Source organism: Hyaloscypha bicolor, assembly GCF_002865645.1.
Source record: "Hyaloscypha bicolor E unplaced genomic scaffold K444scaffold_83, whole genome shotgun sequence".
NCBI lineage: Eukaryota > Fungi > Ascomycota > Leotiomycetes > Helotiales > Hyaloscyphaceae > Hyaloscypha > Hyaloscypha bicolor.
Window position 1 is genome coordinate 804,992 of NW_020194585.1, and position 24,275 is coordinate 829,266.

At 49.0% G+C, this 24,275-nt stretch overlaps 10 protein-coding genes across 10 annotated transcripts; 7 read left to right on the plus strand and 3 right to left on the minus strand.

Moving 5' to 3' along the window:
- Positions 1-78: 78 nt before the first annotated feature.
- Positions 79-1,739, minus strand: K444DRAFT_613209 (F-box domain protein). Its single transcript, XM_024880301.1, has one exon. The coding sequence runs from the start codon at positions 1,656-1,658 to the stop codon at positions 255-257; it is 1,404 nt and encodes a 467-aa protein (XP_024736559.1). The 5' UTR covers positions 1,659-1,739; the 3' UTR covers positions 79-254.
- Positions 1,740-2,873: 1,134 nt separating this feature from the next.
- K444DRAFT_630057 (uncharacterized protein) lies at positions 2,874-5,103 on the plus strand (the record flags this gene model as incomplete). Its single annotated transcript, XM_024883149.1, has 4 exons — positions 2,874-3,167; positions 3,212-3,777; positions 3,822-4,622; positions 4,671-5,103. The coding sequence occupies 4 exons, from the start codon at positions 2,874-2,876 to the stop codon at positions 5,101-5,103; spliced, it is 2,094 nt and encodes a 697-aa protein (XP_024736560.1).
- A 1,036-nt stretch (positions 5,104-6,139) lies between these two features.
- K444DRAFT_502112 (carbohydrate esterase family 12 protein) lies at positions 6,140-6,858 on the plus strand (the record flags this gene model as incomplete). The annotated part of the gene is made up of 2 exons (XM_024873353.1): positions 6,140-6,197; positions 6,251-6,858. Coding segments are annotated over 2 exons (666 nt in total), but the record flags the coding sequence as incomplete, so codon positions are not given.
- An 844-nt stretch (positions 6,859-7,702) lies between these two features.
- On the plus strand, positions 7,703-8,500 carry K444DRAFT_562040 (DUF500-domain-containing protein; the record flags this gene model as incomplete). Its single annotated transcript, XM_024876971.1, has 2 exons — positions 7,703-7,775; positions 7,844-8,500. The coding sequence occupies 2 exons, from the start codon at positions 7,703-7,705 to the stop codon at positions 8,458-8,460; spliced, it is 690 nt and encodes a 229-aa protein (XP_024736562.1). The 3' UTR covers positions 8,461-8,500.
- A 255-nt stretch (positions 8,501-8,755) lies between these two features.
- K444DRAFT_663713 (uncharacterized protein) lies at positions 8,756-9,499 on the minus strand (the record flags this gene model as incomplete). The annotated part of the gene is made up of 2 exons (XM_024886866.1): positions 8,756-9,243; positions 9,487-9,499. 2 exons carry the CDS (start codon positions 9,497-9,499, stop codon positions 8,888-8,890), a joined length of 369 nt encoding a protein of 122 aa, XP_024736563.1. The 3' UTR covers positions 8,756-8,887.
- A 1,537-nt stretch (positions 9,500-11,036) lies between these two features.
- K444DRAFT_630060 (uncharacterized protein) lies at positions 11,037-11,579 on the plus strand (the record flags this gene model as incomplete). The annotated part of the gene is made up of 1 exon (XM_024883150.1): positions 11,037-11,579. One exon carries the CDS (start codon positions 11,037-11,039, stop codon positions 11,577-11,579), a length of 543 nt encoding a protein of 180 aa, XP_024736564.1.
- Positions 11,580-12,050: 471 nt separating this feature from the next.
- On the plus strand, positions 12,051-13,851 carry K444DRAFT_663714 (uncharacterized protein; the record flags this gene model as incomplete). Its single annotated transcript, XM_024886867.1, has 2 exons — positions 12,051-12,591; positions 12,701-13,851. The coding sequence occupies 2 exons, from the start codon at positions 12,051-12,053 to the stop codon at positions 13,849-13,851; spliced, it is 1,692 nt and encodes a 563-aa protein (XP_024736565.1).
- Positions 13,852-15,956: 2,105 nt separating this feature from the next.
- K444DRAFT_613213 (vacuolar morphogenesis protein-like protein AvaB) lies at positions 15,957-19,877 on the plus strand. Its single transcript, XM_024880302.1, has 4 exons — positions 15,957-16,157; positions 16,204-18,627; positions 18,678-18,786; positions 18,831-19,877. The coding sequence occupies exons 1-4, from the start codon at positions 16,076-16,078 to the stop codon at positions 19,411-19,413; spliced, it is 3,198 nt and encodes a 1,065-aa protein (XP_024736566.1). The 5' UTR covers positions 15,957-16,075; the 3' UTR covers positions 19,414-19,877.
- Positions 19,112-20,115, minus strand: K444DRAFT_407341 (Gon7-domain-containing protein). The gene is made up of 2 exons (XM_024872576.1): positions 20,081-20,115; positions 19,112-20,017 (listed from the first exon to the last, which is right to left on the minus strand). Exon 2 carries the CDS (start codon positions 19,877-19,879, stop codon positions 19,553-19,555), a length of 327 nt encoding a protein of 108 aa, XP_024736567.1. The 5' UTR covers positions 19,880-20,017; positions 20,081-20,115; the 3' UTR covers positions 19,112-19,552.
- K444DRAFT_663716 (HbrB-like protein) lies at positions 20,101-23,276 on the plus strand. Its single transcript, XM_024886868.1, has 2 exons — positions 20,101-21,953; positions 22,021-23,276. Exons 1-2 carry the CDS (start codon positions 20,290-20,292, stop codon positions 23,018-23,020), a joined length of 2,664 nt encoding a protein of 887 aa, XP_024736568.1. The 5' UTR covers positions 20,101-20,289; the 3' UTR covers positions 23,021-23,276.
- Positions 23,277-24,275: the final 999 nt, after the last annotated feature.

Below are 24,275 nucleotides of genomic sequence, written 5' to 3' on the forward strand. Positions count from 1 at the left end.
AGCGCCAGCTTATTACCTCTCTTTTGGCTAGCTACGCACTCTCTTCTGTATCTTCTCTGTTTCCTTAGTACCAGGCCTATGGAATCGCTTCTTGTTAGCCTACGTACGCCCTCCCATATGCCTCTGCCGTAGCTTTGATCGCCCGTGCCGTTACAATTTTCGTGCAACTTCAACTTTGTATTACTATTTCTGGGCTTGACACTTTCATTCTTGTGAAAGATGAGACTTTGCAACTATCAACCTAAATTTGCAGCTCAGGGTTCCCCATCCCACAGGAATGTTTGGCCATTCGTGAACCGTTGGTCAACTGCGTCCACGCCTTTATCCCTAGCCTCCCTTAAGACCCTGGCGCATTTGTCCTTGTAAACCTCGTCCGCATTCATAAGGCACGAAATCTGCATTTCCTGAAGAGCAGACTGCTGAGAATCGTAATTGGATTGAAAGTGATGAAACAAGGCGTCAAGGGCTTCTTCATGATGATCTGTTCCCTTTGAAACCAATGAAAACTGGGTGACTGAACTGGGTATTAAGTCGAGAAAAGGGTCTGATGATTTGAAGGTATACCACGCAGCGGCAGCTATGTTACACATGACAAGTTCTAGAGGAATCTCGAGCGTTTGCAGCTGTTGGAACCCACGTATTGATGCCTTCCCTGGGATGATGGAACCTTGTAATTCGCGGATTATGACTGAAAGTTGAACGAGATGGCTCCCGGCCTCGCGCTCAATGGCATTGACAAATTTGCAGATATCCCAATCCTGAATGCGGGAGCCATTTTTCGTGCAGTGCATATATCTGAGTGTCTTCAGAGATGGGGCGTGCCTGAGAAAGTCGGCAATGTTCAAGTCGTCGAGGCAACAGTGAATTAGATGAGCCACCTGCAGTGTCTCGGCGATACGATGCGAATCTCTGAATGCAAGGCTCCTTGGTATGTCCTCCGATCCTACGCAGCTGCGGCCATTAAAAGACCGTACGTGCGGCAGAGCTAGAAACGGACTCGCCCATCTCAGCTCACACCGCTCTGATCTGTCGAGCGAGATCGACCCCTCGAATCTCGTGACTGAGGCGAGGCTAGATGTAGACTTTCTGGCTTTGTCAATGACGGCGTCAAGAAGCTTGTCTGTTGCATCATTCGGCTTCCAGGACCGTGGGATGATAAGTTTCTCGATGTTCGGCAGCAGTGTCAATAGAAAGGCAGCCCCGTGCTGGGAGTAGCGGCCCTCTCTGACGTCCGACTCCAACGTAGTATAGTATTCCTTCCAATCGAGATCGGCTTCCTTGAGATAAACGGAGTTGGCAAATAAATCGACAATAGCTCCGCCATCGTGAATACTCGGCACTGACTTGGGTAGTTGACGAGTTAGGAAATAGCTGTCAATTGCGAAGGTTGCGCTACGAATGTAACGCGCCACAACAGGTTCGTCGGCAATGCGTAGGAGCAAATCGGAGGAGGACATGAGATTCAATTTCAATCGGTACGGCTTCAGGTAGTACTCAAACGTTTGGAAGCGCGAGCGTAGCTCATTATGGTGGGCGATAAAGGTTACGCATTGCCCATATATTCTTTTGCAGGTCAATGCCACGCTCTCAAACCCCTCCGGCAGAGTGTGTTGGATGATTTTGTCGACAATTTCGATCGGTAGCTGCATGAACATCATGGTGGTGGTGAAGGGTGATGTTCTTGTCTTTGAAACTGCTGTTGTTAAGGGTAGCATGCAAGCTATAAGCGAGACGAAGAATTGTTAACCAGAAATTTTAATGATGTTCGAGAACTAAGCACCAAGACAAATAATGTGAGTTCTATATATATTCGCGCGGCTCCGGCTCCTGTTAAGGCCGTATTACATCCCCCGCCCCGCGCCCAACCCCACCCCTACCCCTCGGCTATGAATAACTTTCGAGAACCAATAACGACGACAGGTAATCCAAGTTCTTTAAGCGCGCGGCTCCGGCTCCTATTAAAGTCGTGTTTCAGCTTCGACCACACCCCTCGCCCCTACCCCTACCCCTACCCCTCGGCTATAAATAACTTTCGAGAACTAATGCGAAGACTGGTAATCCGAGTTCTATAAGTGCGCGGCTGCGCCTCCCATTGATGCTGTGCTACATCCTCCGTATGAGTAACGCAGTATCTAACATTAAATAATGTACCTAAATAGTGCTTTGCATCCTGAAACCCAATAACAAAGAACCAACAATTGGGGTCCAGTTGGTGGCCATACCAAAGCTTGATTCTAATGGACCAACTGCCTGCATTTTGCGGTATCTCTTCACTATGGTAGAAATCTTATGTCACGGCGCATTGTATTGGCCTGGATTTGTAAAAGGGAATCTCAGGTGAGCCCCTTCGAATAATGGCCTCTCGTTGATCAAAGACGATTATTTTAAATCGACTTGTTTGCTTGTTCTATATGAGAACGTTCAATACCTCTATATTTGCCCTCCCTGTTGTGGCCTCCTCTACGGATCTCACCTTTGCCGGTGGCGGAGTGAGATGCTGGCAGCTGTGCCGTACTATTCGTGGAAGAGGCCGGAGTAGAGAGGCCAAGTATCCCATGGAAGTAGGCAACGTCTTCTGACTATGACGAAGCCAGATGGTTTAATTTTGGAATGTCGGGACTTGAATCCAACTTCATAGAATAGAAGATGTTAGTTACGCTTCCTTTGATGTACAGTACTGCATATATAAGCCTGGCGTGTGTCTTGGTCATATTTGAGACTACAACAGACAGCTCTCCTATCTACTTTTCTCTTATTTTCTACCATTTAAGCTCATCATGCATTTTTTCTTTCTATTTCTTTTTCTCACTATAAATGCGGCGGTGCTTCCGCGGGCCCCTACTGATTGCCAAGATGAGTTCGAGGACCTCGAAATGGATGTGTTCAATGATGGACCCAGTGTCACTGGAAACGCAGGCATTGGAGCCGAGTTTGAGACCTTCTTTTTCAGCTTCCAAAACTCCGCTTGCAGCCTTGAAGATACCTTTGCCGCAAAACGTCAGACAGTACAGGGTCGATCAGGACTAAACTATCTGCTATCAGTAGACACCGGGGCATTAGAACTTGGGGGAGGGAAACTTAACCCTGAGTATGTTCTGGACGGCAGGAATATCAACGTTGGAGATGGAAGCGCTGCGGCCGCTGGTACAGCAATTAGAGACGACTTCGTAAGTGCCTCGCTACAGAATCCAAGACTGACTAACATTATCAGATGAATTGGACACCGTGGGCTGAGACCCCTCCAAACCAAATTACTATCGAGAACTTCCCGCAGTGTAATCCTTGGACCATCGTCGGCTTGACTCCAACCACAGACAAAGTTGGTATGTTCTGGGCACCACAGATAACTGCACCTATGCCTCTCGAAGCGCTTTACTCTCTTATGAAAGAAAATGTACAAAAAACAAACACCAACCCAGACACCGATCCCAACCGAAACATCCTGAACGGCGCCACTTCAATCACAACTGGCCAAAATATCCAACTTGTGACCAAGGACTACTTTGTGTCTCCCTCGCTCAACATTAATCCCAGCACGATCACTGACGACATACTTGGCTTCTGCACCTTGGTCTTATCCTACGCGAAAGCTGCAAACCTCGAGCAAGATCCGGATGTGAGCCCAAAGCATAAGATACCATTCATGCCACGAACAGAATTCAACACGATTTATGCGCAAGTCCGCTCAAAATTCGAGATCACTCTATTCGATCTACAAGTATTCGATATATTTAACATACTCGCATGCTACAAGACGGATTCGAATCTACAACTCTCGTAAGTTACCCGAGTCTATTTGTTTGCCAACTAACGATGTGTAGGATTGATAGCGACTACTGCACAGGTTCCTTGAGCAACCCAGTGCCTGGTACGAAATTCGCAGGTTTGCAGTACACATATAGCGGCCAGGGTACCCCTAATCCCGCCAACCCGCAAACCGTCAACATCAAGGACTGGATTCAAGACATCGCCACCGGCAACTCCGCCCTAGATTTATTTTCAGCTTTCGATAAGAACTATGATTCATCCATCGGTGGCTTGAATCAAGCGACTGAAAAGATGTTCAGTTCACAGCGCGCTGTACCTTTGTTTGAGTTCCGAGACTTAAAACCTGTTCAGACGTCGGGATTTCCGACTTTTATGAGCAACGTAGACGCAACGATCCAAGTACTGCACCAGGAATTCGCCGCTCAACCCGCGATGAGAGTTAGAGTTAGACGCCAGAGCGACGGTGGCAGCTGCGCCCTTCCCAGTACTACAACCGGGAATCCGGCAACGCCAACAACCACTGGTGACCCCGATTGTGGCAATCCAGGTCAGACTCCTTGTCCTACTGAACCTGATTGCGGTCCCAATCTCGGCCAGGTTCCTTGTCCTCCTGGACCTGGACCTGATTGCGGTACCAATCCCGGTCAGACTCTTTGTCCCACTGAACCTGATTGCGGTCCCAATCTCGGCCAGGTCCCGTGCCCAGCACCCACACCCACACCATCACCCACCACTACAGGCACAGGTACTTTAGTTACAGCTTCAGCAACAACAATACAACTTCCGGGCGCATCCGCAACGACGTGTAATGATCCAGAAGAGTGTGATAGACTTTCAAATGAAGCGAGACCATCGTAAGTCTTTATCTCGGTCCTTCATATTAAGTACTAATCTCTCGATAGCTGTCAAACCGCAGCTGATTGCACGGCTGGGTGTGCTCAATCGCTTTCCAACAACACGCAAGCTCTCACCGTCGGCTTTGCCTCAACTTGCGTCAACCAGGCATTTTGCACCTGCAGCATCGAGGCTGCCGAAATCGCCTCCGAAATCCTCATTGCCTTAGGTGACGTCGTGTGTGTCGTCTGGAACGAAGCCTTTCAGGGTGCCGCCGCGATCCTCGCATTTGTTGTCCCCTATTTGGGCGAGGTTGCTGAAGGAGTTGATGCAACCGAATTGTTCGAGGCAGCTAACGAGGTATTCAAGAAGGGCGCTAAGGATTGTAACCTTGCTTGTCCTGGGCATCAGTATACAGCCGTTGATCCTAAGGATCTCAACTCAATGCTCGGTATTAACGAATGTGGTGATGACGAACCCACGGATTCGCCTGGGACTTAGCTGGCTACGCGGAGGGTCGTGTTCGGAATTCACCTGTGGTTGTCTGCGACAAGCCGTGAGCGCTCGGCGTCTGTATTAGATTTTGTATTTTTACTTCTTGATTTTTTCGTACATTGTATTGACTTAAGAATGAATTCCTGATCGCCTCGTCGTGCGTAGCGATTAGCACGTGATCTGGATTTCACACCTACTGGCGTCTTCTATAGACATAAAACGGCTCTTCCGTATTTAGCATTCTAGTCAATCTTTTGGCTTCAAAATTAACCACAAACCCTTTACTTACCGCGTTTTCTCCGAGGAAGCTAGGGGACCTTGCGGAGCAAGCTGATTCATTAGCGTACTCAGGACTCGGGGCTTAGCTCAGGCTAGAACAGCGACTGCTCAGGTTCCAAGACGGAAAAGCACATTGGTAGGCTCACTTGTCGTCTGAGATTGTGAAGGTCAAACGGCTACTAAAGATAGGCGCCAGACCACGTGACGCAAATCATCTGACTAGGTGGTCGACCGAAACTGCGAGAATACGCGAGCGGGATCTGGCTTGGTTGAAAATTTATTAGGGAGATATTTCACAGCTTCCCCGTAATTTCGAACTGGAAGTCCCGTCTAAATTTAGCGGTTTGATTTATATTGCCTTATAGTACCCTATCTCCCGGGAAAACAAATCGATACGACCTGAATATCTATTTAGCCCCCAGGGCCGGCTAGCAAGGTAACACTTTAAAAAACAAAGAAAGAAAGAAAAGTCTCGGAAGCTGTCGTGCATATATCATCGAGGTCTTTGGAAGAATGACTTTCGACGATATTATATAATTTTACGCATCTCCATACTACGACAGCCTCCAATGGGTAGCAAATAAGATTTTACCTAAGTTTTGACTACCAATACACACATCATTATCAATTACTACTCTTGTCAGTCAAAGAAATCACCATGAAGTCTCTCTCGAGCATATGGCTGGCAGCAATAGTGGCAGTGGTTGGAGTCACCCCAATACTTCCCATCCACACCTCACTTGTCCAACGATCAACACCCAAAGTCTATCTCGCCGGCGATTCGACCATGAGCCACTACGCAGCTAGCTCTGCCATTCAAGGTCAGTTCCAATGCCACAAAACTAGTTGAATCATTTGTTCAGGTCCAAAACAGGCTGGGGAGATTGGCTGCCATACTCGCTCTCTCTTTCCTTAGTGAACAAAGCCATCGGAGGCCGCTCAGCCCGTTCTTTCACAGTTGAAAACCGCTTCGCTGAGATATCCAAACTCGTCCAACCCGGCGACTTTGTCGTCATCGAATTCGGGCACAACGACGGCGGTTCTCCAAAGTCGAATGACAACGGGCGTTCCGATTGCCCCGGCACCGGGACCGTGACGTGCACTCTTACGAACGGGACGGTGGTCAAAACCTTCGATGCTTATATGTCCGAAGCGGCGGAGATGTTTGTGAAGCTGGGTGCTTATGTGGTTATTTCTAGCCAGACTCCGAATAATCCTTGGGAGGGAGGGAACTTTAGTTATGTACCGGGAAGATTTGTTAGCGGTGCTGCGCTGGCAGTGAAAAATGTGGGGAGTGTGAATGTTACTCTTGTGGATCATGGGCAGTACGTTGCGAATGCGTTTAAGGCGTTGGGGAAGGAGGCTGTGGATGCGATGTATCCGAACGACCATACGCATACGAATGCGGCGGGGGCGGATGTTGTGAGCAAGGCGTTTGTGAAGAGTCTTGTTTGCGGGCTCATATTAAGGCGGCAGCTGCTCATGCCCAAATACTAAAACAGAATCAGCGAAAAAAAAAAGTTGAGTATGACTTTAGTGGTAGTTGCTATGCTAATCGGTGGCTCCGAAGGCAGGCAGTATCAAATTAGTCCAATTCGCTAAGCGAGCAGGGGGCGCAATCTTCACCCTTGCAATATAGAAATTCTCGTAATTCCGTATTATATTTAATCGTTGAGAAACTCCCGCAAAAGTTAGATCTGCTTCTTTTCTATCTTACAAAACTTTTTTAAAGAGTTTTGGACGTTGCGTCGAGATTTGGTATAATTTTCCAAACTTAGTGATTTTTGTGTTCCTCGCGCTTTAGCGCCCGCCTTCGTAGTTTCCGTACAGACTAGGGACGGTTTGTGACTGGGGACGCATTTGACCAGGTCTTTGGTTTCCTGCACTGACAAGGGGCGTATCGTCCAAACTGACCAGGGACGTATTTGATAAACCACCAACCGCTCCAAAATTGCGACAAATTCTTAAAGGACTAGATAGTGCGACGCGCAAGCAGCCACAACTTTGGCGGAAGTGAACAAGGCGTTGCTTACAATTGGACTTTTGTGGACCAACATCACTGCCTACTCCAAAGTGGCTGAATACGGATCGTCCACATTGTCATGCTTTGGGGTGATGACGAGCCACAAGCACCAGTACTGCCTATCTATAGAGAATGCTCAGAAAGTACAAGTATCTACACATTTGTCGACTCTTATTCCTTTTTTATTTTGATCAGGACCTGGGCAATAAACAACCCGAATCTCAGCCACTTACCTCGTTAATCCATTGTTAAGCACCCTATCGCCATTATTCTCAGTCCCTTTTCGAAAACCAATTCATCAAAATGGGATTTTTCAAAGCATCCGGCCTTCGCAAAGAGTGCGACAAGGCAGCTCAAATTCTGAAAAGCTTTGTTGGTATGCACTGTTCCATTTATCAGCAAACTCCCTCCTCCAAATAATCCGAGAGGCTCACTTAACTCTAGACAAAGGCAAGATACCCAAGCAAGCCATCGCGGACGCAAAAGGTGTGGCTATCTTCACTGGCTTCCGCGCTGGGATGTACCTGGCAGGCGCGGGAGGCTCAGGTGTCGTTGTCGCGCGTCTTCCTGATGGGAGCTGGTCGCCACCATCAGCCTTCTCGGTCCGATCCGGCAGCTTTGGTATTGTGTATGGTGTGGATGTGTATGACTGCGTGTGCGTGCTTAATACGCAAGCCGCTGTGGAAGCCTACGCAAAGACAGAAGTGAGCCTTGGCGGCGCAGTTGCTCTTGCAGCAGGACCCATAGGAGTCACCACCAACACGAGGAATGACAAGCCAGTCTGGGTCTACACAAAATCGCGAGGTCTTTTTGGTGGTTTGACAGTGGACGGTACCGTCATCAAAGAGAGACCAGAAACCAACGCCAATTTCTACGGCTCAAAGATCACCAGCGAACAGATCTTGAAGGGCGAGGTTGCACCTCAGGATGGAGTTACTAAGTGGCCTGTAGCAGCGACGCAGCTGACTGAGGTCCTTAGAATGGCTGAAGGGAAGGCTGTTGATTTGACGGTGCTCCAAGAAATCGGCACCGAACCCACGCCTGGCGATTTGCAAGAATAGAAGCGATTGAGAGATGGGATTTGGAGGCTGAGTAGTACAGGAAATATGATAGGTCTAATAACATAAAAATTCTGAGTGACTTCGCGTTTGTGACTAGAGTGATTGTGCAGCGCCGTTTATCTGCAAGCGTGCCCAAACTCCGTCGAGGAGAAGGCCAAGCTCACCCTGGTCAAACATCACTTTCCTGCCATGGCTTGGGTCGTGTCCAAGAACGCGGTTCCCTGTTGCTATGGCAGCTGACTAAGGAAAGCGGATAGACTTAACTGGAATCCGCTCTCGGATCTAAGGGTCTGTGGTGAAATAGTGCTCGAGTAGGGGGTTGCAGAGCTGTATTCCCACAACCATGATTCCAGCCTTCCCTCATTCATCCCTCAGCCCCGTCAACTCCCCCGACCACTCTTCCAACTGCGCCCTCGGGGCCGCCTCCTCACTCACCACAGCCTCCCGCGCTTGGGAACATCGCTTTGGAGTTGTCTTCCCCTGGTTTGTCCACCTTTTTCTCTGGACTCGCCCACTCAGTCAAACTAATCGACCCATCTTCCTGGATTTCCAGGTTCAATTTATCCATCATCTCTGCCGCCGCCATCCCTACAACGCGGGATAATACTGGGGCCTTTTCCAGGTAGATCTTCTTGATCTCCTCCACCTGATCAAGACGACAGCCAACTTTGATACCGAGGACTTTTCCAAGCTCTAATTGTCGATTCTCTCCTGGGTGCCACGAATGTAGAGCTATGTGTAGCGGCTGCCTGAAGATGGGCTTTGCAGGTTGGGGAGCGAAGCCTGATTTCTAAATTTAGAAGCGAAATAACTTTCATTGAACGTGATTTGGTAGAGACCCCAGCATGCAAACGCGAAGTGCCGCGCCTCCCCTGTGGTGCTTAAATTTCGTTTCAACTTTAACGCCAACCTTATTTCATAATATTCCACGATAACATTTTCCTTCTCAACCTTGCACAACTTCCAATCCAGCTCAGATGCAATGAGGGTTGGGTTACACTATGTGACTAGGTTATTAAGCCTCACACTTCAACGTCATCATATATGACTTCAATTTGCTAACCACTTTTAACTTCGATGCTACAAGAACTCGCGCTCAAATATACCCGCAACTGCCCTGCTATGGCGGAACAAAAGAGGGATCATCGCCGAAACTTGACATAATTAAAATGAAAAGGCTCTAGTCTACTGTCCATATCCAGCCTAATTGGAGATCAAATGCGTGAAGTGGGTACTGCTCAGGGGCTGCTCAGGGACTGCTCAGGGACCGCTCAGGTTTCCCAGGCTGCTCAGGCTGCACAGGTGAGCTGGGTGTGGAGAGGGTGAGCCGAGGGTGATTAGTGCCTGAGTAGAAGCGGCGAACCTACTAACCGACCTTGGGACGAAGAAGAAAAAAGTTGTGTTCAACTGCTAGAATAAAGATCTCATCTAAGCCGCTTTGAAGTCAACAATATCATGTGTCGTCCGAAAGGGCTTCTTCCGCTGCAGGCAAGTGAGGGTTCACACTGCAGATCTCGGCGGTGAAGGATTTCAGAAGAACAGTTGCTTACGGATATTGCAGCGAAAGGGGGTTCCCTTCCTTCGGTTATTGGCCAATGAGCGTTCGCTTCGGCGTCTCTGTGAAGGATTTCAGGAGAACCACCCCTTATTGCTAGACATCCTGTGTCATCTCATCAATGAGCCCATCAAACAAAACAAAACTGTTCACAATACATTGCCTCCTGGGGTCTACTCGTTCGTAGAAGCCCTGGATTACTCGTCTTCATCCAGGCAATTGCAAATTGGATGGGCGCTGCACTTTTGTTAGTACGAAGGCATCACAATAAAAAATGACGATTCCGAGGACTTGCGATGCCAGATTGAAGTGACATAGCTTCTACCAAGAGTGGAAGGTACTGTTGATGCTTTGGTCTTTAGATTGCCACTCCGAGTACGGGGAAGGCTCGCGGCTTTCATTTCCAGGTGGAAGCCACTAATAAGCAACAGCGGTCTATTTGATTTAAGAGTGGAAGTAAAGATATTTTGGTATCATGTAAGTAATCACAAGTAGTGGAAGTAATCGCCGCCTCCCTCTCGAGCAGAGATTCTTCGCAGATACTTGTGCTTGTAAGATTTACAAAGATCACAATGGCATCGAAGTTTGGACTAAGGTACGGTCCACCAAAGTGTTGAACGAAACGCGCCACTTTTAATTTACAATGCGTCATGATGCTCTCAGATGGCGACGAGAACGCGCTGCAGAGGCCGCGGGTTTGTTTTCTCGTTTTATGTACCATATAGAAGAATCTGACTTAGTGCCAGAAATGACGCCCCAGAAGAGAGTAAAGGATGATAGCGCACCAGTATCAGAGGACGAAGAATTTTATGAAGACCTAGCTCGCCTCAAAGGCTCAAACTCAAAAATTTCAGCGAATTCGCAACAGAGACGCAAAATCGATGAGGTGACATGGACAAAATAGTGATAGGGGAATTCGATAGGCTATTGGAAGGACTTCGCGGAGCTCAAGAAAGTTGGACGTCGGTATCTGCTATAGCTCAGGCAGCTGCTTTCAAGAAGCTCGAATTGAGGTAGAGAAATGCTTGGCTGTGACCTGTTCTACGGCCTGGATCTAGTGCATGAGTATCAGCAGGAGATGGACGAGTTAGCTGAGCAGCTTCGCCGTCAGTCGCATTCTTCCGAAATACCCACTCACACTAGCTTGTTCGAGGTAGGTAAATCAAGCAATACGACGGAGAGAGACGTTACTCCCACCCCGCAAAAACAAGCACAGCAGCGAACGATCAACAATGTTGCCTCATTTACGTGGGAGAAGAAGGACACTCAACAACTCCACCCAGCTATCCAACCAGAGTATCGTTCGATGTTCCATCACCGCAGCCGCGGCGTCAAGGCAAACGTGCTGTCTCAGGGTCCGAATATTAGCAGCAATGTGGAGGACCTAACAAGCAATTCATCGAAGAGGGATTACGTTTCGCCTTATGCCACTAAACCACCACACGACAAAGGAGATCCGATGGTCAACAGCGAGGATTCAACTAGCAATGCGTCTGAGGAAGGTGCCGAGTCATGGAATATATGCCGCGCGCCCACCAAAGAAACGGAGAACGTCCCTTCTTGATCATATTTCACTACCATGGGGAGAGGGAGGTGGCTCTGTAGGCGGTTTGGGATGGTGTTAAAGGCATCCATTTGCACCAACACTGTTTTTGTTCTGATTCTGATTTCAATTCCAACGCTGTGTAGATAAAATGTAAAATTATTGAAATGAATACTTTTGCTAGGCTCCAAGATATGTGAGGAAATGTCATCTCATTGCTTGATCTGTGAATTTCCTTGCAGAATGGTTCTTCCTTCCAGTTTTAACACGAGACTTCTCTAGGAATCGATGCCTTGTATGTTGAAAGTGAATACTCCTCAACCCCAAGCAAGCAAAGAACCCTCGCGTCCTCCACCCAAATAAATTACACGACAAAGGTGAATCCAAATGCAAACACGACATCGAATGCGAGCTCGTCTCGTCCAATATTCAAAAGTGTTCCACGCGTTTCGAAGGATCTTCCCCTCTCAACGCGACAACCACCACCACAAGATGAACCACCACGAGAAGCTCGAGTTCAGAAAGGAAAGAGAGCACCTCAAAGAGTTGCTGGGAAAGCTCGAGAAGTCCCGACAGATTGCGAATGCGGTCCATTACGAGGCATCGCTCCGCAACTCAGACCAAGATTACGACAAGCGTCAAGTCCTATCGAACTACCTATCGACGGAGTCGAATGGACTTCACGCTCGCGCAGAGATGCAAATCTATCGCATGATGGGCAACACGTCCAAGTACTTCGTGCAGAACCAAGTTCTGGACTGTGATACGCTCAGGCAGCTGGTGGCAGCGTTGGAGTTCTGGGTTTTTTTAGCTTTGGAAGGAGCCCTCGGCCACTTGCTTGAGCATAAAGATGTCAAGATGGTGTATGAGTCGAACGGATCCGCTGCAGAGGTCTTTCGAGCATTCCTGAATATGCTGAAAGCCAAGCGAGGATTCAAAGCTTGGACACATAATAATATGAGCCAGGTGGTCTTCAGCGTCCACGAAGCTGTGGAGGGGTTCAAGAATAGGAATCACAAAGCAAATTCTGCTGGTAAGTCCCTTCCCTGGGTCTGGACTTGCGCGTACATCTCAGGTTGATAGAGAAGCAGGAGGTCCACCGGCAAAAAAGGCAAAAACGGAGGAAACGAACAACGTCGTAGGTCAAGTCACGAACGGGTTAGGAAATCTACGCAAACCTGCACCGAGACCCAACCAGCCATCTAAGGAGTTGCAACATTCTTTTGTCGACCTTCCCAAGGAGCCAATATATCAAAAGGAACAAGAAAAATGCGAGGGCTCCGTGCCAACCAAGCCACCCATGACAAATTTAGCTGGAAAAAAGCCCGCTCTCACAATTGACGGAAAGGTCAAGAATTCTTCTGATCGCTTGGCTTCATTTCGTTTGACCCGGGAAGTGGCATTTGAAAAGCACTTACAATCAACGCATGTACATCTCGTCCAAAAGTTAAAAGGGCCATCCCAAGAGAACATTTCTCAGGACGGGCCATACGAGACGACAGAAGAGCCCTTGCAACAAACCTCAACCTCATCTAACCTTAAGAGACCACACGACAGTGACACAACAAAAGTCCAGCCTCTCCAACCTTCAAAATCCGAACCTCCTGCCAGAAAGTTCACGGGAGATATTTGGGAAGTGTCGGGTGACGAAAGTGACGTTCCAGAGAGGAAAGCTGTAGGCAAAGAGGTGAGGCTCAGTACAGCAGATGTTCTCAGTGCTTGCGTCCTCCAGATAGCAATGGCGCTGACAAGAAAGCAGAAAACAACGGAAGAAACAGCAGCATCCAACAGCAATGATGGCGATAATTGGCAGAATCACCGTCGTCCCGAACCTGTCCATTCATCTCCCTCTTCCGCTAACGAAACTCCCCGCGAAAGCACACCCGTTCAACGTCTGTCAGCAAGTCTCCCCAGATTCGAGGAAAAGTTCAGCGCAGTTGAGAGAGCCCATGCTGGCGCCAAATCTACCTTCGAAACTGCAAAAGGAAAAGCTGTCGAGGCAAACATGTCCCTGGCGGGCTTCGAAACAAAGGCACGGACTGGACTGGAAGAGATTTTGACACTCAATCCAAAAGCTGGTGAAGACTGGACATGGGACAGTCTCCGTACTCAGGCGGAAGCTTTCCAGAGATTTGGCTTCGATAAGCGGAGACAGCTTCTTGCTGTCCAGGTTCCGATTCGTGAGGAGGAAGAGACGCGAAAGAAGTTTGAGGAAGCGAAGACAGAGTACGAGAAGTGGAAGAAGAAGATGGAGCTTCTGAACAAAGCGGTGGAAGCATTTGATGAGGACTGACCGTCGTCTGCGGAGTAGGGATATGTGGTACCTTGCACTTGGATATTCTGGGCCGCACGCGCGGTACATCGACAGAGCGAGCGAGTCCATTCATTTTGGGGTTACTGTTGGCGGTACGGGTGTATTGGGTCTTTTGGTTTTGATCTTGTTGTTACTTTGTTCGGGATTTCGGTGGAATGGAGAAGCTGGGCTTCTTCAGTGTCAGGACATGAGGCAGTATGCAATGGGAGGCTATACTCTTGGACGTACTACAAGGACCTCGCTTCTCATTTTGCTGTATTTTGATTGCTCTGCTACCTCATAGGAAGTAGATTTAGAGTAACGAATTCCTGTCGGTGACAAGTCCTTTACACTCGTCGCTCATTTCCTTCGTGATTGAATCTTTCCTTCCCTTACTTCCCTTTCCACATATGCTGGGATACATATCGCCCCATTCCATTACTGTCTAAGCAAAGGTTATAGACATTGGAGAAACTTTAGCTCGGGAGTATATTGGACGGGAATCAAGAGAGGTGGGAATATCCCCAAGGCTTTGGGATGGCGAATTTACTCACTTGAATCTGCTGATTTTTCACTACAGTAGTAGAAACCTCACTCACTCCACCCTCCCACTCCCCAAATCCCGCCTCTTCAAACGCCATACGCTGCAATTGCAATGACGAATCTAGCTGCCATCTCACTTATTGGTGAAAACCCCGTTTATACCGTCGCTGAAAGTAGTTGACGACCATCTCGAGATTCAGGGTAACAAGTATGAGCAAACCCCCCAATTCAAAGATAAGAGAGATCCAAAGAATGCTGAAAGAGGTATATCTATCATCCCTTATAATCCGATTGTTGCATATCCACTCCGTGGAAGGGCCAATCGCTGAATATCCGGCAGTGGTAGTGTGACTTGCTTACGCTCCAGGAGGGCCAGTTGCAAACTCCGGTCGCCCATCGCTGCATGGCGTTCATGCCCATTGCGAAAAAGCGGTTTGATTTTTGTATCCATTGATCGTTGGGCAGTCCTAGAGAGAGAATGCCATCGCGTAGGCGGAGGCTAGAGGAGGGAGCTAGGATTGCCAGCTGGGTTTCCTGGGCTCCGTACGCCATAACGCCCAGAGTCGCCAGCTAGATGTAGTTGTCGAATACCAGTTCGAAGCAGCCGGTGGTGACATCTGTCCAGGCATCCAGAAGCACACCTAGTGGAAGCATTGGTGTGCTTCTCACGTCGTTTGGTCCACGGTTCGGGTTGCAAAACTGGTGCTGTTCCATATATGATAGCACTGAAATGGGATTGTCGGGGGCATACGGTTTGTGTAAATCTATCGCCGTGAAGCTTTGTGCCAAGGGTGGTCTTTGGTTGGCGGGTAGCCATAGGTCATCGCTGGTGTTCATATAAAGGCCAGAAAATGTGACGAATATCAAGTTTAAAGTTTGATTGGAGGCTGATAAACTTGCAATGGGTGCAAATGAAGGCAAGCCAGCCGTTTGCGCGTCAATCACCAGCCTTGTCCCAATCAGCCATTTTGCAACAGAAGTTAAGGCAGAGTATGAACTTACTCAAATGTGTACAAGGCTGAAGCCTAGAAAAATAGGTTACGTTTCAATGGTTGCAAGTTATCGATCTGAGAAAGCTAGAAATAGCAAAACCTCTTTAATCATGATCATGTGATACACAATTCCTCAAAACATCTTGAAACCATGAAACCCATAGAGTACGGCACGAGACTCAAGCCTAATTGAGAATCAAACGGTGAAGGACGGGTCCTAATACATATCATTGGTCGTTAGCCAGTGACGTGGAATCAGACACCCATCAAGCTTCCTTCGAGGCAACCAAGTTTGCTGATTGATGCCTTTATTGCCATTCGGCACGTGCTTCCCCATCTTGAAGTCTGTGTACTGACAAGACTGGGAATCCCCTAGGAGAGAATAATTGCCAAGTATTTGTGTTCACTGTAGGTGACAGGGTACTGAATAAAACAAATCATGTAGAAAGAGAGGGAGAAAGAGAGGAGAGGTTGTCCGCAGTGAATTCCCAGGTCTAAGCTAGCGCTTCGGCAAACATCGTCATTTCGCGGAGCGCCAGAACTTGAGCTCCGTTGTACAACAACATGATGCGCCGATGAATGCAACACGCCTCACAGGCCCCAAACACTCTCTTCGATGATTCTAAAGATTCGATGATACCGATTTTCAGCTCTGGCACAACCTGTATCGAAGCTGGCGCGCGGTAGCCATGCTTTCCGCCTTCACAGCTCGGCCGATTGTTGAGCTCCGGCAACGGGACAAGTTCAAGATTGAATCCATCCTTGCATATGGTAGGTTTCTTAACGGGACTTCGATCCAAAGCTGATGGTGATATAGGCGATCGATTACTAGTTGGTTTGAGCACGGGGAGTCTGCGCATATACCGAGTCAACGAGATCCCAGAGGAGAAACAGAATGGGAGTACAAAACCAGACGACAAGCCTCCCTCACGACCGAGCTCCTCTTCTACCCCGAAACCGGTCGATCTGCTGCGAGAGGTGGAGAAATTCTCAACTAGGGCTGTCGAACAGCTAGCCATTTTGAAGGAGGCGAATATTTTGATATCTTTGTCGAATTCATACGTCTCGATCCATGATTTGCAATCATACACACTTCAAGAGCAGTTGGCGAAGACCAAAAGCGCTACAACATTTGCTGTTACATCGAACATTGTCAAGGACTCTGCTACGGGGATACCGGAAATCATTTCAAGGTTGGCAGTGGCTGTTAAGAGGCGTCTGATACTCTGGTCATGGCACGAGTCCGAGCTGGAGCAAGACACAGTTGAGATCACCCTACCGGAATCAATCAAAACATTGACGTGGGCTTCTGCGACGAAGATCATATGTGGTATGAACGCGGGGTATGTGATTGTGGATGTTATCACGCAGGAGGCAGAGGAGATTGTTGGCCCTGGAGCTATTGGTGGCGCCGCAGGCGCCCAGGGGAGTCGATTTGGAGGCCTTGGATCAGCAAGCATGGGGTATATGGGCCTCGGGGGTTACATGCCGAATCCATTGGCGACAAAACTTGCAGACGGAGAAATGCTTCTTGCAAAGGACATTAATTCGCTGTTCATCACATCGGAAGGGAAGCCCTTGGAAAAGAGACAAATCCCATGGCAACAGGCACCAGATGCTATAGGGTATTCCTACCCATACATCTTGGCCCTGCAGTCACCCTCACAAGGGACACTGGAGGTTCGGAATCCGGATACACTGTCACTTCTGCAGTCCATCGCCCTACCGAATGCGAAGCAGCTACATTTCCCTCCGCCAACAGTGAGTTTAGCTCATGCTGGGAAGGGATTCCACGTAGCTAGTGAACGGGTTATCTGGCGGATGGGAGCAACGAATTACGACACCCAAGTCGATGAGCTTGTGGAAAAGGGGAAATATGATGAAGCAATTAGCGTGCTCAATATGCTTGAAGACGCTCTCCTCAAGCACAAGGTGGAACGCCTTCGCGAAATAAAGATTCAAAAGGCACAAGCACTCTTTGATGAACGCAAATATCGGGATGCTGTTGATATTTTTATGGAACAGGATGTCCAGGCACCACCAGAACGAGTCATCAAGTTGTATCCGAGAGTCATTGCGGGTGACTTATCGACAATTGAGGAGAAACATCCAGATGTCGACACGGACAACGAAGATTCAAAAGCGGGTACTAATGGGGATGCTGGACCCATTACAGAGGAGAAACAGGGGGAAGCGAAGCAAGATGTTGGGTCTCCAAAACCTGCCGCTATAAACAAGCTGCTCAAGACCCACCAGAAAGCTCTCTCAGACACCTCTTCGATTCGGTCCTTCATGCGACTCGATGGTGGTGACTCAAGTGATACGGCTAGCACTCGTGCCAGACCAGATGATACACGTCTTGAAGGCAAGGATCTCATTACCGCGGCCCTTGCTCTCAATGATTTCTTGGTTCAAGCACGCAACAGGATGAAAGAGTTTCTGGATGCAGACACAGGGAAAATGAAAGCACGAACGCAAAACGGCCATAACGGGAATTTTGAACATGCTTTCGCATCACTTCTCACCACGCCAGCATCCGATGCCGAGAAAGATCGAGAGATAAAGTTGCGAGATACTGCAAAGCTCATTGATACAACCCTCTTCAGATCCTACATGTTGGCCAAGCCTCAACTGGCTGGTGCCCTGTTCCGAATTCCCAACTTCTGTGACCCTGATGTGGTCAATGAGAAGCTTCTGGAAACTGGGAGATACAGCGAACTGGTTGATTTCTTTCATGGCAAGAAACTTCATCGGCCTGCACTCGAATTATTGAAGAGATTCGGAATGTCCAAGGACGAGAACGAGACCCCAGCAACCTTACAAGGCCCGCAAAGGACTGTTGGATATCTACAGAATCTCCCACCAGAAATGATCGACTTGATTCTAGAATTTGCAGAATGGCCATTACGAGCAGATCCAACCTTGGGGATGGAAATATTCCTGGCAGATACAGAGAATGCTGAGACTCTACCAAGAGATAGGGTGGTCAATTTCTTGCAAGGGATTGATGCGAAGCTCGCAGTGAAATACTTGGAGCACGTGATCAACGAACTGAACGATTTGAACCCCGAGTATCATAACCGGCTGATTGAAGCTTATATTCAGGAGTTGAGGAGTAGAGAAGACAGGGATTCGGAGAGCTGGAGAGGGCTGATGCAGAGATTGACTTCCTTTTTAAAGACGAGTAACGAGACTAAAAGTCACTCGTTGTCCAAGGCTTTTGGATTGATACCCAAGGATGGTAGGTTCTACAGACAATTTCCTAGGAAATTCTCGCTGACCTGAAACTAGATCCTTATTTTTATGTGGCGCAAACGGTTGTTTTAAGTAATATGGGGCAGCATAAACAGGCATTAGAGATCTACGTCTTCAAGCTCAGAGACTACAGAAAGGCAGAAGAGTACGTCTATTCATCTCCATTTGGGAGCTAGCTAACACTTCCAGGTACTGCAACCGCATCCACCTCACCCAAGACTCAGCAGTCGCTTCACCCATCCAATCTCGCCGTGGCTCAACCAGCCAGGACGACGAAGATGCCGTCCCCCCAATATATCACACACTTCTCTCCCTTTACCTCACACCCCCACAACCGCACCAGCCAAACTGGCCACCCGCACTCGACCTCCTTTCCAAACACGGTTCCCGTCTCCCCGCCTCGTCAACACTGAACCTCATCCCGGCAACCCTCCCAGTCGCAGAGTTGGAATCCTATTTCCGTGGCCGTATACGAGCAGCGAACTCCATCGTCAACGAAGCAAAAGTCGTTTCCGGGCTCCGCAAGAGCGAAGTCGTCTCTGCACAAGCAGCGCTCCTACTCGGCGACGGGATACCAGGTAGCAACGGAGGGCGAAATAGAAGAGTAATTGTGTCGGAAGAGAGAGTATGCGGTGTGTGTCACAAACGGCTAGGAGGAACCGTGTTTGCCGTGTTGCCAGATAACGGAGTTGTGCATTACGGATGTTTGAATCGTGCGAACGGGCGGTCGCCGGGCGGGATGGAGAGTTTGAAGGCGGCGCAATGGAGGTGATGTTCGTGATTTGGTGCAGCGAATGGATAGAAACATAGCGAGGAGTTCTTCGGTGTAGTGTCTAGGTGTTTGTTGTATATATCCCGTCTAGATATTGGGACCATGAGTACATATCAAATCCATTCGGAACCTCGTGCCATCAATCTTCCTCTACAACCTCTTCCCCGTAATTATCTTCCTCTTTCGCTTCGTCCACCACTTTTGGATTGGAGGTACCGTTTGCAACAGCTTCGCGCGCCTTGTCTTCCTCCATCCGCGATGTAAGCTCCTTGTTTATCGTTTCTTGCATCTCCGCGGTGGCTTTTCGGAGGCTGGCGAGGTAGGCAGTTCGGTCTGTTGTTTTCGTGGTGGGAGGTGCGGGGAGCTTGGTTGTGTGGGTGAACGGCTCGTTGGTGGGGGATTGATAGGTTGCTGAGAGGAGTTCGAATTTCAGCTGTGAAGCTTCTGTAGATTTTGGTGCCGCCATGGTTCTGTATTGATCTAATTATGGAGAAGAGAGTAGGTCGTGGTCGTGTGCTACGAAAAAGCTGAGTGAGGTGGAGGGCGCGAAGTACGGTAGTGCCGGACTACGATTTTTAGAGCTGCCGCTTCAAGACGTCGGGAGCTGAACGATTATTGGGTCAACCAAGCCGGAGGGATTCCAAGCCGTGGGTAGACTGATACTTACAAACCTCCTCCGGGTCTGAACCTCACTATTTCCTATTCAAGGACGGTGAGCTGCTCTTGGCCTCTCTTTCATATTTCAAGCTATCGAAGCATTTAGGCTTTGCCCCGAACGAGTCGCCCCCACCAATACCGTCCTCGAGTCTCCCCGGTCATTTCCGCTGATCTACGCAAATTATGTGAAACATTTATGCATTTCACAAGCCAGCAACCATGTCGCAGTCGACAGGGACACCGCAATCAAGGGCGCCGGGCAGCTTTTCACCGATGGTGATGGCTGCGCAATCAACAACATCGCGCCCAGCTCTCCGAAGAGTCGAATCCTCCTCTGAAGAGGACGACGACGACACACCCCTTACGATCAGCAAGCCACGACCCTCCACCGCCATCATCGCTGCAGCTGCATCTGGGAGTGTTGTCCCGTGGCAGAATGCGCCGACCCCTCCACCACCACGACCTCTGTACGTCCAGTCGCAAGCCAACTCCAGCACCAGCAGCCTCCAGAACTTCTCGCGCCCAACAGCAGTCCATGCTCGCTCTGATCTGCCACTGAGAAGTGCGTCGCCAGCTGCTCTTCCTACTCAGTTGAAGCTGAACACCAGCGACTTCCACCGCGGCCACGGAAGGAAACATTCCCAGACCCAAGGCTCCTTTGAGCCGCATCTCCCCACGGTAGCGACGTCGAACTTGGGCAGTATGGCGGATCCGAATACCAGCTTGAGCGCGAGCAGAATTGCTGCGCAAGCTGCAATGCAGCATCAGTCAATGCATATGCGCCAGCGCTCGCAGACCGTCCCAACACCTCAGACGGACAATGGCTCAAACGGGGGAAGGAGACCATCTCGAGGACCGACAAGTCCTCCCCTGTTAAGCTTGACAGAGGCATCCGGGCCAAGGGAAAGCGGCTTTGGGGGGCAGGTATACCAGAATGGACTTTTAGGTGGATCGCATGGAAATGCCGCGCAAACAGCAGCCAACGTCGTGTTTCCAAAGTCGCCGGGATCATCGCCGGGCCTGCCCGCCATGGAATATGAACAGCATCGCCAGCAGCAACTACCACACCCCGACAAACCCATAAAGAGCGAGAAGTCTAAGGTGAAGCTGTTCTCGCGGCCCGGCAAGATTGGCATCTCGAAGGATAAGGAGGCCAGAGCGGGAGCCCTCCCAAGTCCTAGTAAGATGGCCTTTGCGTCGCTGCAGCGCGGCAACTTCAGTACCAATAGTTTGACAGATAGCATGTCGAGCGCTGCGAGCATGTACAGCATGGCCAACTCGTCCTCGGCGACCATTCGCGCCATCGATTCCCAGACCCCGCCGCAACCCCCGGAAAAGGATAAGGAGAAAGAGAAGCATAAGCACCATTTCTTGTCAAGGCAGAAGCACAAATTGAGTAGTAAGGATGATCATCACTTGCCGTTGTCATCGGCGGCGAGCAATTCTAAACCTGTGGACCCGAGTGCCCCGAGTAGCCTGTATAATTTCAACTTACCGCCTAGTCCGGGACCAACGAGCACAAGTTTTGCAAAGAGCATGAGTGGGTTGGATTTAAGGCATGGTGGGAGGGCGTTGAGGGAGAAGAAGAAAGAAGAGAAGTCGGATGCGTTGAGGGAGAGTGAGTTGTCGTATCAAAATAGCAATGACTGGCCTGGTCCATCGAGTCTAGGTTCAGCTGGCGGAGCGTCATATCTTGGATCAGCTGGTGCGAGTTTTGGGTATCCATCTAGTATCTATGGTGGAGATACTCAGGATTTGGCCAAGTACGGACTAAATAACATGGGAGCTGACGATGCCTGGCCATTCTTGAAAGCCAAATTATTGATCATATTTGAGGGAGAAGATTTACGGTTGCCAGTTGAAGACTTCAACCGTCTCGTAACGTAAGTCCCCCCTTTGCGTCTGATTTCATATCCCGTCTATCATCCGATCTCCAACTGACGAGAACAGACTTCACCTCCAACGCTGCATTCAAAAGCGGGCCCCGAACCTAATCGTAGAAGACCTGCGCGATCTCCTCCATACAGGCTTCTCATCCCTCGACCAAACACTCAAACGCACCCCCGATGAGCGCCTCATCCCACATCTAGTAGAGATGTGGCTCTTCACATTTACCTCCCTCCTGCCATACATGCAAGCCGTCTTCCTCCCCCTCGACCTCGAGTTCTCCGGCCACGGGCCCCTCATGTCCCCCGAGCAAGCGCGTGATTTCTGGGGCGCATTACCATCTACAAACCACTCACCAACCAACATCCCCGCATCTCAAGCTCTCGAGGTCCGCAGAATCGTTTTAACCTCTTACCGCGACACTGTCATCCTACCTCGTTTCGACACCCTGAAGACGATATTCTCGCGGCTGAGTCTCGACTCGATAAGTTTGTCTATACCGACAAGTGATATCTTGAGCACGAGTCCGGATTCGTTCTCAACTGGGAGACCAGGCACAGCGATGAGTCTCGACCCCTCCCACGCATCCTACGGTTCCCAAACTACAACCCTTCTAGGTGGCTCTTCCGGAGACGGGTCGGGAAATCGATCACGAGCAATCTCGAACGTGAGTCACGGCTCCGACCCCTCTGCTTCTGTCTCTGGGCTGGGGATTTCGAGTTTGCCTCCTCCACCGAGCAGACCATTCACCCCGAGTTCTGGATACGCCAGTGTGTATCCACTTCCATATGGGAGAGATAGAGGCAGGGAGAAGAACGTTGAGGGTGAAGGGAAGAGGTTGACGGAGACGGTGGGCAGGATGCTGCAGTGTATGAGCGTGCTTACTGGTGTTGGTGTGGGTGGTGGTGGCGATGAGGCGAGCCAGAAGTGTATGGAGGAGTTGACAAGGGGGTTGAAGTTGAATTGGCTTGGGCGAGGCAGGATGGGGAGGGATCGGAGGGGGTTGGTGGGCGCGAGGGTGCCGTTGGTGCAAGGGGTGGGGGTTAGTGTTGGTGGGTCGTGAGGGAGTTCCTCTTAGGCGTTAAAATTTGTGAAAGAGAGGCGTGTACTCTATGGGTTCGAATTCTGGAGTTAAGGAAGGAAGGAAAGAAGGGCTTTGGAGTATGGACGTCATGGAATGGGATGTATATCTATGTACGATTACAAGATGGAATACCACAAGCGAGACTGCTTTGTATAAGAATGGAAAGGAAATATCGGGTCACCTCATTGCCTTCGTCCGAAGATGAAGTGAGTGCATAGAAAATGATATTTTGCCCAAATCCCGGTTTCCATCTCGATTTACTGAGTTACCTCTACAATTCCCAAAGTCCCTCTGCCCTTCGCCCAATTTCTGTGAACGCGAGAGGTGGAAGACCCTGGCTCAAGAATTATCCTATCGACCGATCGTTTGCTCTAGAAGCATTCAAGGGCCAACCGCCCAGACTAGCCAATCGCCCAAAACCTTGATTTCGCCAAAACAACGACTCAAAATAAAAGGACTAAGTTAATATTCGCGATTGGTGACTTTACCATAGTAGTCCTGGAAGTTTTCAGAATTTTTGGAGTACTTTGAAAAAATCTCAAATTTTTTAGTGTTCCACTCTGGGGGAAAATGTAAAACGACACCCCCGGATGTCGATTAGGGGTGTCGATTGGGAGCAGGCTAGGCGCTCGGACAGGAACACCAAAACTCTGGCTTTTTCTTTAATTTAATTCAAATTTATAAGGAATTAATATAATGTAAAACTTGTTTTATTTCCTTATAGCGCTAATTAAGCGCTATTCAAATATTAACTTTTTATAAAATTTAGTTTAGTAATAGCTCTTTAAATTAATGAAGTTAGAAATTTCATATTTTATAGCCCGAAGGTAAGCTTGAGAAAGCCTAGAAATTTAGCGAGTAAGTCCCTAAAACTTGATGTGAGAGCCCTATAAGCACTCAATTTACAGGGCCTTATAGGGCCTAAAAACTAGAACTTAATTAATTAGCATATAAACTCCTTTAAATTAAAATTCTATTTTAAGGAATCCTTTTATTATTAGTTAGGAAGCACGTGATTAAAATACTAGGGTTATAATATGCTAGCTTAGACTTATTAAAAATATAACTTAAGATTTTTGAAGAGCTTAGGTAGCCAATTACAAGTTTATCGACACCCCTGCCCCAATCGACACCCCCAATCGACACCCCCAATCGACACCCCCAATCGACACCCCCAATCAGCACTGCAATTTTAGCTCTCTCGAAGCGGATCTCTTCTCCCCCATTGGCAGGG

What these genes read in the sequence shown, in the direction of transcription:
- K444DRAFT_407341 (XM_024872576.1), bottom strand. Translation starts at nt 19,879, where the DNA reads ATGGCGGCACCAAAATCTACAGAAGCTTCACAGCTGAAATTCGAACTC.
- K444DRAFT_613213 (XM_024880302.1), top strand. Translation starts at nt 16,076, where the DNA reads ATGCTTTCCGCCTTCACAGCTCGGCCGATTGTTGAGCTCCGGCAACGG. An exon ending in TGAATCCATCCTTGCATATG is followed by an intron (nt 16,158 to 16,203) that starts GTAGGTTTCTTA and finishes ATGGTGATATAG; the next exon opens with GCGATCGATTACTAGTTGGT. An exon ending in TGGATTGATACCCAAGGATG is followed by an intron (nt 18,628 to 18,677) that starts GTAGGTTCTACA and finishes ACCTGAAACTAG; the next exon opens with ATCCTTATTTTTATGTGGCG.
- K444DRAFT_663716 (XM_024886868.1), top strand. Translation starts at nt 20,290, where the DNA reads ATGTCGCAGTCGACAGGGACACCGCAATCAAGGGCGCCGGGCAGCTTT. An exon ending in GACTTCAACCGTCTCGTAAC is followed by an intron (nt 21,954 to 22,020) that starts GTAAGTCCCCCC and finishes TGACGAGAACAG; the next exon opens with ACTTCACCTCCAACGCTGCA.
- K444DRAFT_613209 (XM_024880301.1), bottom strand. Translation starts at nt 1,658, where the DNA reads ATGATGTTCATGCAGCTACCGATCGAAATTGTCGACAAAATCATCCAA.